The 13,991-nt window shown below is 47.5% G+C and overlaps 7 protein-coding genes across 7 annotated transcripts; 3 read left to right on the top strand and 4 right to left on the bottom strand.

The window, feature by feature from the left end:
* Positions 1-746: 746 nt before the first annotated feature.
* On the bottom strand, positions 747-2,658 carry set11 (Ribosomal lysine N-methyltransferase; the record flags this gene model as incomplete). The annotated part of the gene is made up of 4 exons (XM_031147113.1): positions 747-1,337; positions 1,598-1,870; positions 2,031-2,180; positions 2,539-2,658. The coding sequence occupies 4 exons, from the start codon at positions 2,656-2,658 to the stop codon at positions 747-749; spliced, it is 1,134 nt and encodes a 377-aa protein (XP_031007641.1).
* Positions 2,659-3,064: 406 nt separating this feature from the next.
* On the top strand, positions 3,065-3,990 carry coq4 (Ubiquinone biosynthesis protein coq4, mitochondrial; the record flags this gene model as incomplete). The annotated part of the gene is made up of 2 exons (XM_031147114.1): positions 3,065-3,275; positions 3,326-3,990. The coding sequence occupies 2 exons, from the start codon at positions 3,065-3,067 to the stop codon at positions 3,988-3,990; spliced, it is 876 nt and encodes a 291-aa protein (XP_031007638.1).
* A 125-nt stretch (positions 3,991-4,115) lies between these two features.
* Positions 4,116-4,672, bottom strand: LHYA1_G002137 (Uncharacterized protein; the record flags this gene model as incomplete). Its single annotated transcript, XM_031147115.1, has 3 exons — positions 4,116-4,413; positions 4,502-4,596; positions 4,649-4,672. The coding sequence occupies 3 exons, from the start codon at positions 4,670-4,672 to the stop codon at positions 4,116-4,118; spliced, it is 417 nt and encodes a 138-aa protein (XP_031007639.1).
* A 1,271-nt stretch (positions 4,673-5,943) lies between these two features.
* MIX17 (Mitochondrial intermembrane space cysteine motif-containing protein) lies at positions 5,944-6,519 on the bottom strand (the record flags this gene model as incomplete). The annotated part of the gene is made up of 3 exons (XM_031147116.1): positions 5,944-5,976; positions 6,027-6,261; positions 6,317-6,519. 3 exons carry the CDS (start codon positions 6,517-6,519, stop codon positions 5,944-5,946), a joined length of 471 nt encoding a protein of 156 aa, XP_031007646.1.
* A 522-nt stretch (positions 6,520-7,041) lies between these two features.
* On the bottom strand, positions 7,042-7,963 carry LHYA1_G002139 (Exosome complex protein; the record flags this gene model as incomplete). The annotated part of the gene is made up of 4 exons (XM_031147117.1): positions 7,042-7,434; positions 7,562-7,731; positions 7,784-7,850; positions 7,916-7,963. 4 exons carry the CDS (start codon positions 7,961-7,963, stop codon positions 7,042-7,044), a joined length of 678 nt encoding a protein of 225 aa, XP_031007647.1.
* Positions 7,964-10,796: 2,833 nt separating this feature from the next.
* Positions 10,797-12,087, top strand: LHYA1_G002140 (putative aspartate-semialdehyde dehydrogenase; the record flags this gene model as incomplete). The annotated part of the gene is made up of 4 exons (XM_031147118.1): positions 10,797-10,827; positions 10,923-11,180; positions 11,230-11,970; positions 12,020-12,087. 4 exons carry the CDS (start codon positions 10,797-10,799, stop codon positions 12,085-12,087), a joined length of 1,098 nt encoding a protein of 365 aa, XP_031007621.1.
* Positions 12,088-12,599: 512 nt separating this feature from the next.
* RPS4 (40S ribosomal protein) lies at positions 12,600-13,736 on the top strand (the record flags this gene model as incomplete). Its single annotated transcript, XM_031147119.1, has 3 exons — positions 12,600-12,613; positions 12,829-13,251; positions 13,385-13,736. The coding sequence occupies 3 exons, from the start codon at positions 12,600-12,602 to the stop codon at positions 13,734-13,736; spliced, it is 789 nt and encodes a 262-aa protein (XP_031007620.1).
* Positions 13,737-13,991: the final 255 nt, after the last annotated feature.

Here is a 13,991-nt window from a genome sequence, read left to right on the forward strand (position 1 = left end):
AATCAAAGTCATGAGATCGGACTGCGTCGGTGATGCCCCTTGCCTTGATGCCGACAATGCTAGCAGCATCTTAAAAGCTGCCCATGACAGCCAATGGGCAAGTATGGGCGACACTACATCCTTAAATTACTGGTACGGTGAAGAAACCAGCGGTCGTCGTGGCGAACCCCCAAAGGCAGAAGCCAGTACTCAGGGCGAGAGGCTATTTCCAAGCGGTGGCGAAGAAGACAGAGCCTCCAGATCCTCGTATGACGGCTTCCCACCAGAGCTACTTGACTTGGAGTATGACAAAGAGAACCGTCTGCCGAACTACGCTTCAAAGACTCTTCCGCGCATGCAAGGTCTCGTAAATCCAGGAAGTGAAGATGGTCAGCCACCCAGCAGAGAAAAGAGCTTCCATGATGATAGGGCCTTACTTCCCAGTCAGCGCAGGGCTCTCGACAGCAGCGCTACGAATGTTGGGGGAGCACGGAGCTCAAGTCTGTGGTTCTAACGGCTGTTGATCAGGCGCGCTCCTGTCGCCTTTCTCAAAACCATTAGCCCGTCAAAAAGACAGTAGAGCGTTGAAAGTTTGTAGACTCCATTGATCATGCAGTTGAACTGGAATTGCACATGCTTTTGTGGCCGAATGGGGATGAAAGAAATGGATCGGATCAAAAACCTACGAAGTTTTCTCATTATACAACAGGGTCCACGTGGTGACCTAGACACACATACACTAACTTGGATGGTTTTTGCTTTCATTATCAAGCTGCGGAGCTTTCATTGCGTATTCTATTAATAGTGACCTGCAAAAGCAGGCGGATTTGCTCCCAACGCTCGCTCAAGGTCTCTTGACCAGCAAGCTCAGAATCAATTTTCGATACCTTTAGAAGCATCTCTGAAACGTGACTATTAAACTCCAACAGCACCTTGATCACCAATTGATCCACAGTCGCCTGGATCGCCTCCCCATCATCTGATCCATCGATACTCCTATGCCATTTCTTCGGCGAAAGACATAGAATTCTCAACGCTACTTCTGTTCGATAGCAGACACCATTTATGTCCAGGACATATTTCCCCAGAAAGCCAGCCGCTTCCAAGTCATCCTTTTGTTTGTTGGATAAGAGTGGCAGGATGAATTGGTCAAGCGAGACCTGGTCCGAAGCGTTTTCGGGGAAGATGAATCCATACTCGGCAAGCAGGAAGTCGTTGCTGTGCATTCCGTAGCTGATATTGATTTCAGATCCCCTTTCAATAGGGGTGCAGGTGCTGATTTGATAGGCATTGGCATTGAACGAGACATTGCACCCATTAGAGGAGTGATTAAAGTAATCTGCGAAGGGGTTAAGGGCCTAGGGGATAGGTGTCAGGATTCTGTCTATTACAGCACGTGGCATATAAGATATCATAATGTTTCCGCCTCAGGTGAGCGATTACAGGGCACGGGAGTGAGTCGCCGGCATCTCTGTCCCAGGAAAGCGTTGTGTGATGTTGTCTAGAAGTACTAGAATCCGGGGGTTTTTTGATGTCCCGAAATTGCTCATTTGAAATGGAACATTATGATATCCCATATGCCAATCGACTTGGTAGTTGGAGAAGGGGCTGTACTGACCATGCAATCATCAGGAGTAGGTTGTATCTTCGTTTTTTTCGGATCAAGGAAGTAAAACGTCCTTGTGTTGACTACCAGCCAATTGTACAGATACTTCTCGTATTCCATTTCTGGGAAAGCCTTTGAAACAGCTACCCAGTCCAAGGACAACTTTTTCTTTTGGTTCTTTAGGAGAGCTTGAGATGCTTCCGGGAGGAGACGCTGTAATTCCGTATTCCATAATAAAGGCAATGATTCTGTGAAGTCCTCTTGAGTCGGGAGAACTTTCTGCCACTAGATCACGGGGAAGTTAATTATTTCCTATTCAAGAAGGTTTAGGGAGTAGAAGGAGCTTATGTTTCCAGTTTGGGGAATCTATAGGATGATGTAGAGCACATGAGACGAAATATGATAGAAGGGGGTAGGGTAATATCAAAGAGCCATTTTTCCTTACACAAGCATATGTAGGTGTGGTATCGAGAGAAAGTTCTGCAGCTAAAAGGCCATGTACGGTAATGGCTCCAATTTTGCTCGAGATATACTTCGGGACCGTGTGTACGGTTCTGAGAGCAGCAAGGGGAACTTTGACAATTGTTTCTCCCACCTGTCACGGGTTTTAGCAACCATCCAATAAAAATATCATTTGCTGTAGCGAGTAAGAAGAGTAACGAATAGAACATTGCAAACTTTAGGCCAGACTTCTCAACTGAGATTTCACACGCTATGATTGGACAAATAATATTACAATATTGTATATCCCAACTGATAGTATTTCAAAAGAGGTACTAATGATCTTGGTCTGAGTAACTGGTATTCATAGAAATCGAAATTAGGCTAGCAATAAACTAATGCTCCTGAAATAGATACTTTAGTTGCAACGTAAAATTCGAGCTGGAAACCGTATGAAAAGAATAACCCCAAAGTCCTCACGAGGGCGACAGATAGACAGAACTTTGTCATACCTTGAGGTTTTTCTCTGCTACTATCCCAAGTCCCTTGCCAGGAAATCTGTGTGGTGCAACGCCATTGATCTCAACGTTTTGAGTGAGCGCCCATTGCGTAAATTGCCGGTGGGCGTTCATGTCCTATGTTTAACGGACAACGTGTAATAGGAAGGAACAGGTGGTATTTAAACGAGGGTGCGTGCGTTATGGAAGGGACCGGACCGTTGTCAGATCGGATATATCGAGGTTGTCAAGCAGGAGGTTGAAGGATGAAAGTGGTTACAAGTACTTACTGCGCTAGCAATCATGTTCAATTATTGGAATGCTGGAAAACAAAAAACAAAAAACAAAAAACATTATTATTACCTACCTATGATTGCAATGGACGCCAAAAGCGGAAACGTTCCGCTTGCATCCGAGCTCTCTGCTCTGAGTAGTATTGTACGACTTCTAAGCTGATTCCTCCAGATGCAAGCAGGAAGGACTTTCTACTTTACAAACACCCCAATTGATGCATCTATCTAAAGTACCACAGAAATCAGAAATGGCCCTTTTCTTGCGACAGTCGCCATTGAGGACCCGTCTTCCCGCCGAATTGCTCACAGCCTGCACAATCTGTCTGAACTCTCGAAGCTTTGGCGTCCTCAATCGACCTCCTCCCAACTACGAAGGGCATGTTCCTCTTACAAGGGTGGAGAGAGCTGGGCTCGCTGTAGGCTCTGCAGTCATGTCTTGGCTCAATCCCCGGCGAGGAGGTATTCTGCACTTCAAGAACCCCTCATTTCTTCGCTGACCATATCTGCAGACCTGATAGCAGCACTCGGAGAAGCAACTGCCACACCATACTTCATCTACCGCCTGCGTGACGCAATGCTAGCCTCACCAACAGGCCGACGTATCCTTCATGACCGTCCGCGCATCTCCTCTAAGACCCTGTCCATGGATTACCTGCGCGGGCTACCCGCCAATACCGTAGGGCGGGCATATGCAGATTGGTTAGATCGCGAAGGAGTCTCACCTGATACCCGGAACAGTGTCAAATATATCGATGACGAGGAGTGTGCGTATGTGATGCAGAGGTATCGGGAATGCCATGACTTCTATCATGCTTTGACGGGACTTCCAGTCATGGTTGAGGGGGAGGTTGCCTTGAAGGCTTTCGAATTCGCCAATACCCTTCTTCCAATGACAGGCTTAAGTATGTTTGCTGTGACCAGGCTGAAGCCAGCGGAAAGGCAGAGATTCTTTACTATCTACCTTCCTTGGGCGATTAGTAATGGACTGAGGAGCAAAGACGTTATAAATGTTTACTGGGAGGAACAGCTGGAAAGGGACGTCGAGGAATTAAGGAACGAGTTGTGTATCGAGAAGCCAGTTGATCTGAGGGATATCAGGAAGAAAGACCGCGCCAGGAGAAAGGCAGAGAAGGAGGCGAAGGAACGATCTAGTGACAGCCTGGGTATCAATTGAGATGCTTTTTAAGGGAGATATCATAGAGCTGCACGCCACAGAAAGACTCCAAATTCCACTTCACAAACCCAACGAAATGAGGGTCTTTTGCTTATTTTCCCCTCCTAAACGCCTTTATGCAGTGCTTATAGGTCAAGCAAGTCATCGTCGTCGTCATCCCATCCACCCTTCCTCCTACTAACTACAATCTTCTCCTCTTCTTTCTTCTCCGCCACTGCGTTCAGCAACTCCTTCAACTGCTCTTCGGTGACCTTCGCTCGCAGCTGCCCCGACCTTGCCAGCGTAATTAACCTGTTCTCCACGTCTGCGGCCCTTGATTCTTTAACCATTTTTATGCGTCCTAACCGATCTGCTGCTTCTGGCTCGAGAATTTGGCTCAAGATCGATTGACGTGCTTCGGCTGGGCAAAAGTCAGATTTCGTGCTTCGCGATTAGGGAATAGGCTTGCCTTCTTGTTGCCTTGGATATTGTCAGTACGAATTTCTTGAATGAGAGTATCCAGGTGATTTACTGTCTGTCATCCTGTCCGCCGCCGCTGCTTCCCGCCCCACCACCTCCTCCTCCTCCACCTTGGGACTTGAGCTGCTCGAGTCGAGCCTTCCTGATCTAACGTGCTCTCGTTAGCTCACATCCTTTTGTTAGACGCATGCATGCATACCTGTGCTAAATCGTCGTCTTCCATGATTTACGTGTTGTGTGTTGCTAAGTAATCGCAATCACGCAAACGGCTTCGTGAAAGTCTGGTGATGAGGGGCAGCCTTGTCATACAGTAAGTTGTAAGATCAGCGCTTTTCGCGCTAGTGAGACGTGCATCAACCCTTCTTTGCATCTTCCAGCGCAATTTTACACCACGACTGCAATAGTAGAATTAAACCAAAGACAGCTCTAAGATCATCTTAATTAAGGATTTATTTCTGGTCTTAGATGCTATGTCTCTTAACGCAATAAACCTCACCAAAACAACGGAAGATTCCCTTGAGATCAGTGTTGGAAAAGTGATAGGACTATTATTATATAAAGTTGACTTTGTGTAATCACATATAAAAGTCTTTTTCTACAACCCTCACCACACATGGCTGGGTGGAAGCGGCAGACCTGCTCTAGCTTACCTCGTGAGACCCATCATGTCCAGACCAAACGGACTCGAGACCGTCCAGTCTATATACGATAACCATGCTTCTATCTCCGACCAAGAAGCACGCTTTCATCTCCGCCAAGCAGCAGACTACCTAGAATGGATGTCTCTCGAGCCTGGTGGCAATATCCTAGACCTAGTACTAGAGCCATTGCCGTTCTAGCAAAACAAGCCGTAGGTCCCTCTGGAACCATGGTAGGTGTTGATATAGTGGTATCAGTCTTTCCATACCAAGGCCGAAATCTGAAAAACCTCGGGGGAAAGAGTCATATTTAATTCGCCGACGAGCGATAGCATGATCCCAGCAACGGTACCCGACTGGGTTGCGCAGGAGCTAATACTTCGTACAACCGGACTATGTTCTTTTCTATTGTATCGGTAGAGAAGCTACTCACTGATGTGGGGCGCGATACAGGGGCTTTTTAGGACTGAAAATTACGAAATATGCGAGAGCTGAACGTTGGGATTAAGGACAGATGTTTGATGATATGGTGACTGAGAAGGAAGAGCTTGAAGGGAAGTACAAGTAATTGATTCTGGGTTCCGAAAGGGTAGCTTCGAGGGAGGTCTATTGTAGAGACGAGGGATCTCGAAGATAGAACAGTTACGAATTATTTGAGATTCCATGTGAGTGTAAGAAAGAAGTCGTTAAGGGTGAAATGTGTCAAATACAGTAGAAGGCAAATACAAATTGGAGAGAATCAAAGGTATAGTAATGAAAGAGCGGTATTCTCTCTTGATTGAAAGCTAGTTTACACTTTGTTCTCCCCAGTAATGCAACCCTCTTGCTATGCGCTTCAGAATGGAGTAGGACGATTCTAGTATTGGCTGGCAGCGCTCTGGCAAGCTTTCTAGACTGGAAGTTAGAATTTCTCCATGTAAACTTTGAAAGATAACATACCAACTGCTCCAAGTACCAACTGCATGTCTGCAAGTCACCCTGGTTCTCATTCATGCACTTTGTGAACTGCTGTGCGTCCACGTCGCAGCTTTTTGTACCCCAATTGTTCTGAGCTGCCTGCCCGTTTTGAGAAGCCACGGCACCGTTGTCTGCTGGTTGTTCAGCTGGCTGGCTTGACCCTCCACCAAAGAAACCTCCGATTGCGTGGCCAATTGAGGATCCGACGGCAACACCTCTGGCATTTTGTTAGGGATATCCGATGGTGTGAGATTGTACATGGTTATACTTACGCTGCAGTGCTAGCCATCTGACCGAAAAGACCTGGACCAGCGGAGCCCTGTTGCGCCGCGGGAGGAGGAGCCTGTTGCTGTGGTGGATGGGCTGCGGTGGTCGCAGGGCGAGTCTGTTGCTGAGGAGGCGCTGCTGGTCTTTTGGGGGCGACGGTTGGGCGAGAAGGAGCTCGGCCACCTCCTGATCTTCCTTGACGAGCCATACTGAATAGTGTGAGTTTAACGGTCGGGTTTAGTGAGATTGGATGGTTCTGGAGAGTGTTGTTGTAGAAGATTGCTTAAAGTTGAAGATGTACTCGAGGAGAGGAATAGGTACGGTGGGTCAACAAGGAAGCTCCTCTCGGCACTAGCGGGCGACTTTTTACCGGATGGTGGGAATAACATCCCATCCCGAGGCAAGACAATGGAATGGCCCTCCCCCTTCACTTCTCTTTTCACTCAGTCCTAGTCTTATCACAAACTAATAGGAGTATTTCAGGTATGAAAGTGAGAACAAGTGTAGTTTTCATATGTGGGTTTAATGTTTGTTACTGATTCCTGTAACCAATGTCAAGCCCAAGCAGCTATGTTCAGAGAAAGCAAACCTGTCGTCTCGAAATCCTCAACATCCTTGGTTCAACGCCAATGCTGAATATGCTCAGGAGAATCACTCCTAAAAGCATTACTGTCCCAAACGCCATGCCGCCAAGTATACCCAAATCGTCAAGTCATGTGCTTTGTGCTAATCACTCCCCTTTATCTCTCTTGGTCCTATTTTCCTTGCTTTTCTTCCTTTCCTTCTTCGTGTCCTTCTTCTTGGGCTTCCCAGTAGAAGTAGATCCATCATCTGCCGTAAGTGAGTCCTGGCCCTTACTCACCTTGCGCTTCTTCCTCGATCTGCTTTTCCGAGGAACAGGAGCTTGATTGACCCTTTCCGCAGAGGAATCCGAGTCTGAATCGGATGATTCTTCAGCAGCCTCTCCTTCCTCATTCTTTCCCTCTATCCCATCAGACTTTCGCTTTTGCGCGTTCTGTCTCTCTTCGATCTGTTTGTTCAATTCGTCGAACTTGATATGGGCTCTAACTTTTTCTTTGGCCTTTAGCTCTGCTGCTAACAGGGCGTATTTTTTGGAAGCTGCCTGTGGGACGTCAGCACATGTACAATAAGAGCAAAACACCAAATGACAGGACGTGTGATGAGAATTCAAGCTTGAGCCCAAAGAAGGTTGGAGATTCACAGAAAGCAGAGATGAAACAAAAACACACCAAGTCCGGCTCCAGGAACCTTCTTGCAACTGCCTTATCAATAGTCACCGTTCTCGTAGTAGAGGGGGGCGTTTCAGTCATCTTGATTTTATCAAAGTACTGCTTGACTCTGGTGAGCTCGGTAAAGACAGGATGTTCGCGCGCCTTGATGCCATGAAGTCGTAGATATGCTAGCATGCATGCCAGTTAGAAAAGCAAATGAAGTAGATGGGTGGAACGTACAGAACAGTAGAGACTCGATGGCGTAGGTGACGAGGGTATAGAGCTTGGCTTTGTCTAGCAAGGGGAGCTTGGAAGATGTTTCTGCCAGAGCGCCTTGAGCAGCGGGGCGAGAGCTTCTTCCAGATCATCGACCTCATCATCCAACTGGTCGAGAAGCGACAAGACCTTTGAGGAGTCCATTATGGCGATATTGATCTGCTGCAAGACAATTAATGGCCTTGTGCTGTCTTGCAGTTGTCTTTGGAATAAACTGAACTGAAGCTTCCAAGTCGTTCCGTGCCTTGCAGCCCTTGCTTGAACTTTTTTTTGACGATGCGGCCGCTGGGCTGAGACGCGTGCAGGGATGTTGACTTTGTGCATTGTACAAGGATCATCGAAGCTTTTTATTTCTGTCCGTCCCGTCCGCCGCCGTCTGAGGCCAAATCTCAACCCAACGACAATCTCTGAATTTGCAATTCGTTGACGTCTTGCATTTTCCACAATCATCCTCACCCTCTTCTTTCACCCACCTCCCCTTTGGTGATCCTTGGGTTGCATCATCTCGGGATCTTTTGTATTATACGACGACCCGACCTTCACGAGCCACGCTTCAACACTTGACTACTCGCCTCCTTATCTGAACTTCACTTTACGACTTTTTCCTTGCCATCCTCCATGCTCACATAGACGCCCCTCGACCGGCGCACATTCTGAGTCGCCTGGACTACTGTGCCATGAATCGATTCCAATAACTACCGATAATCGTTCATCCTGTCTCTTCAAATTTGCGGCCGTCCGCTGTTGCGGGTGTTTCCTAGAATACCTCGTAACCTCCAATGGCCCTGCAATAACCTTTATGATGGCCGGGTGGCTATCGGATGCATGTCGACGCATCCTAGAACATATTGGTGGCCGCGGCTGAAATACCATGAGTGTGTCCGCGGCAATCTCAGACTTTGCAGCTCAAGGAGAAACCACACGGGACGACACAGGGAATATAACACCGGCGCTGTGGAGAGAAGAATATATGATGCGCCGCAAGACATGCCGTTTATAGATGGCTTTCCGGAACGTCTAATAAGAGAAGGCCTTCCTGAGCGTTTAAAAAGAGAAGGCACAAGAAAAAGAGAACTGGCCATTGATGACTTGTTAGGTTCATCTATGCAGGAAAATAGCGGTGGTAAGCCTTCGCAGGAGGAAGCTGAGGAGCACAACGATATTCCAGAAGACCAAACCGCGACTCCCGCAGATTCCTCTGGAGAGCTGGATATAAGTTCTATCTCGGATCCTGTCGTCGAAGAGTATTCAACACCAGCCGATCCCTCTACAGAGCTAGATACGTGTTCTGTTTCGAATCCTGTTATTGAAGAATATTCAGCCCCGGTCGATCCATCTACAGAGCTAGACATGTTTGCTATTCCGGATCCTGCTATTGAACTTGCAGCGACCCAGTCCGCTATTGAACAACGCCTCCAGCAGGAACATGAAATATCTACTACCATACATGTACTCGGTGCTACTCGTCATGGAAAATATATTGCCCACTCACTTGCCGGACTCCCACATGCGCCACCGGTCATTTTGTTGCTTCATACGCATGACCTTATGAGAAGATGGAACGAGGAGGGCGCTGCGGTTAGAGTCTTGCGACAAGGAAAGCTCACTGTCCAATCTGGAATTGAAGTTGAATTTTCAGGAGACTATGAGAGTAGTGGATTTCAAGGACATGTGCCAATACGACGGTACGACCAGAACGATAGTGCCATACACCATCTGGTTGTTACCACGGATGCGTTCGCCACTCTGCCGGCCCTAGCTGGGATCGTGCACCGCATTCGACCTTGGACATCCATCTGCTTCTTGCAGGATGGTATGGGTATCATCGATCAAATAAACTCCAACCTCTTCCCTGACCCCATGAGGAGACCTCATTATGCCCTTGGGAATATATCTCACAAATTGACCCCAACGGAGAAAACTTTTACTGTGATAGAGAGGGAGGCTGGGAAGACCTCTCTCAGTATCCTCATGCGGGCGACAAAGCGACAAGACCAGTTTCTAAGCGTTCCCCAGGACCAACCTTTAATTCGAAGACTGGATAACAGCTGGGGGCCTTTTCTCTACTTGTTGCGGACATTAACCAGATCTCCCGAACTCAAGGCGCATGCCCGGAATCGTCCCGATTTTCACATGGAACAGCTTGAGAATCTTGCCGTTAATGCCGTCTTGGGTCCATTGTCTGTGTTATACGATTGCCCCAATGATCAGCTTCTCAACAACTACAACGTAAAACGGACAATGCGACTTGTTTTGCAAGAAACATCTCTGATATTGCGGTCTCTTCCTGAGATCTCTCGTGTTGCTAGGATTGACTGTCGCTTCAGCGTCAAGAAACTCGAGCGAATCGTTTTCTCGACAATTAAGAACACTCGCGGGAACACAACCACAATGCTGCAGCTCGTCAAGGCTGGTAGAAGAACAGGTGTCGAGTTCTGGAACGGCTATTTAATCAGCCGGGCGAAGGAGTTGGACATGGCATGTCCGCATAATGAGATGCTTCTGGCTATGGTGCAGGCGAAACAGGCGGTTAGTAGTCGGAAAGATGAGTGGTTTATACCGGTTCGCGATGAATATTAAAGGATTTAGGACGTAGGAGGTTCTTGTCGGTGTATAACAATTAGATGGATGACAGGCGTCCATAGCTGTATAGTTACCTATAGAATCATGTAATTTTGAAACTTTTGAAAAATTAAGGCAAGCGTGTATATGCAGCAGCAAAGTTTGGTCGCTTTTACTAGAAGAATTGAGGTATACCTAGTACTGCTGGTACGAACCCTGGTGATGCAGGTATGATTTCGGGGGATAATTCGCCACTATGCTCTGCCCCGCGGTGGTTTGACCGATAGCGGCGGGCCCTTGGTTATATTTTTTGTGACTCGACTCCCTCCAAATACAATATTCAACACACTCTTCACGCTTAACGCACAACCCCATTTTCTCTTCTTTGGCTTTTGTTCAATTCAATTATCCCCCAATGCCTTCCCAATTCCCTTCCAAAAAGTGTGGTAAGTATGAAGATCAATTGACCTACCATTGAAGCCTTGACGCCGAAGGCTATTGACCCCGCCATACATTGATGAAGCTTGCTAACTGCTCCCAGGTGTTCTTGGTTGCACTGGTTCCGTGGGCCAGCGGTTCATATTACTTCTTGCACAGCATCCCCAATTTACTATCCATGCTCTAGGAGCCTCATCGCGGTCTGCGGGCAAGAAATATAAAGATGCTGTGAAATGGAAGCAAGCATCGCCGATGGGCAACCATGTGGCGGAACTGGTTGTCAAGGAGTGCAAAGCTAGCGAATTCGCGGATTGTGACATTGTGTTCAGTGGATTAGATGCGGAGGTCGCTGGTGATATCGGTAAGAACAGCTGCGGGGAGGAAGATATACAAATACTGACTCATTACAGAGATGGAGTTCCTCAAGGCTGAATTGGCCGTATTTTCGAACGCGAAAAACTATCGCAAAGATCCACTCGTCCCCCTCGTCGTACCTACGGTCAATCTATCTCACTTTGACGTCATACCCCACCAGCGGAAACAATATGGCCTGAAGAAGGGCTTCCTGGTTTGCAACTCGAATTGTGCTGTTATTGGAATTGTTATTCCCTTTGCTGCCATACAGAAGGAGTTTGGAGAAGTAGACCAAGTAAGCGTAGTTACGCTGCAGGCTGTTTCTGGTGCTGGGTATCCTGGAGTCAGCAGTATGGATATTCTGGATAATGTTGTTCCCTTCATATCAGGAGAGGAAGACAAGCTGGAGACCGAGGCGCAGAAGATTCTAGGAACGGTCAACAGCGAGGTCTCTGGGTTTCACAATCAGTCCGACTTGAAAATATCCGCGGCTTGCAATAGGGTGCCGGTCCTGGATGGCCATACTGCCTGTGTTTCTTTGAGATTCAAAAACAGGAACGGTCCTAAGCCTTCCGCAGAAGCTGTCAAGAAGGCTCTTAGCAGTTATGTGAGCGAAGCACAGACATTGGGATGTCCTTCAGCCCCGGAGCCTTCTATATTGGTGATGGAAGAACCTGATAGACCGCAGCCACGACTCGACAGGAATACTCAAAATGGGTATACTGTGAGCGTTGGGCGGGTGAGAGAGGATGAGAGTGGAATATTCGATTTAAAATTCGTTGCTTTGAGTCACAATAGTAAGTCTTCTTTTGAGCTCTGCATTACGGCAGTGCTAACTTGTAATAGCTGTTATTGGAGCTGCTGGATCTTCGATATTGAATGCGGAGGCTGCAGTACTCAAGGGGTATATTTAAACCACGACAATACCAGCCACCTTTAAAGTTCTTTTATAGATTCAACAAAGCCTTTCGTACAGGAATCTGGCTAGAGAAGATAAATAAAAGTCAAAATACCCACAAATATCATGATACGGTGCGTGTGAGGAGTAAAAGCTCAATCGAAGTTCCATTTCATTGTATGGGTGTTTGTATATACTGGTATCTTTTTGGAGAGCCTGTATAAACATCGTAATCAACAAAACGATGCAAGCCCCTCCTACACTTCTCCAATGTACAGGATTTAGAAAACTTCAGACAAGATAAGAGTTTCTTCAAAACTTCCATTGGTCCCGGAACCGGAAGTATCATTCCACGTGATTACGCTGGGTTGTCGCCTATATTACCCAAAGTTGACTAGCTCCAAGAAAGTGGAATCGCACTTTTCTATCTACAATCTTTCGCGAAACTTTGCAGCTTCAATCCCCTCAACACCAATTCTGCGTGCAGATTCCGAGCCAGCCTTTACAAGCAGGTAGAAAGAAGAAATCATGGGACGCGGACCGTATGTCTCCTCTTCCATTCTATTTCTCACTCCCCAGGTATCGCACGCAGCAAGTCAGCTTGGCAAATGGTTCACAAGAGTGCGATGTGTCGGTTTCCGCCCTCCCAAGAGCGTTTGACCTTGACCCTGGCATTCAGTACCTGCGATATCTTGTTCCCAGCCTCGTACATACTTGTCTATCTCTTGAGAACCTGCTAATCTCGATCTCTATACAGAAAGAAGCACCAAAAGCGCTTGAGCGCGCCATCGCATTGGCTTCTGGACAAATTGTCTGGTGCCTATGCTCCTCGTCCATCCCCCGGTCCTCACAAGCTTCGCGACTGCATGCCTCTCATTGTTTTCATCCGAAACCGTCTAAAGTATGCGCTCAACTCGCGCGAGACCAAGGCTATTGTCATGCAGCGCTTGATCAAGGTTGATGGCAAGGTCCGAACCGATGCCACCTACCCAGCAGGCTTCATGGACGTCATCAGCATCGAGAAGACCGGCGAGCACTTCCGTCTGGTGTACGACACCAAGGGCCGCTTCACCGTCCACCGAATCCAGGCTGAGGAGGCAGAATACAAGCTTGGCAAGGTCAAGAGAGTACAGTTGGGCAAAGGCGGAATCCCATTCTTGGTCACGCACGATGCACGAACGTAAGTTCTATCAGACATCATTCAGCCGTTGGTCCAAGCTTTGGTCGATCCATCTCAAAACGATTGATTGGAGCTGGATCAACGGTTACTATACAATTCCCCCAGAAATGCTGACGAATTTTGCGCTGTGTAGTATTCGTTACCCTGACCCAACCATCAAGGTCAACGACACCGTCAAGATTGATCTTGCCACCGGAAAGATTACCGACTTCATCAAGTTCGACACTGGTGTTATCGCCATGGCTACTGGTGGTCGTAACATGGGTCGTGTTGGTGTCATCACCCACCGAGAACGCCACGATGGTGGTTTCAACATCGTTCACATCAAGGATGCCATAGACAACTCTTTCGCTACTCGTGAGAACAACGTCTTCGTCATCGGTTCTGAGAAGCCATGGGTTTCACTGCCAAAGGGCAAAGGTGTCAAGCTGAGCATTGCGGAAGAGAGAGATCGCAGACGTGCCCATGCCATTGCAGGCCACTAGATGTTTACTTTTGCTTTGGGTCAAGATGGGTCATGGAATGGAGTATTGGACTTTGCTCAGGTTTTTGCAAAAGTCATGCAGATAGCGGCATAGTAAGCCAATACCATCAAATGTGACAATCCTCTTCGCCCCAATCGCAAGGGTTTCAGAAATTATTTTTGTCTCTGGGTAAGAGACATGCAATTCCTCTACCTGGGTGAGTGATGATTATAAAGTGACCCCCATGCAAATCCAAGTTCATATGGTAGTTGTGGA

This window comes from Lachnellula hyalina (genome assembly GCF_007821495.1).
Source record: "Lachnellula hyalina strain CBS 185.66 chromosome Unknown contig00025, whole genome shotgun sequence".
Lineage (NCBI taxonomy): Eukaryota > Fungi > Ascomycota > Leotiomycetes > Helotiales > Lachnaceae > Lachnellula > Lachnellula hyalina.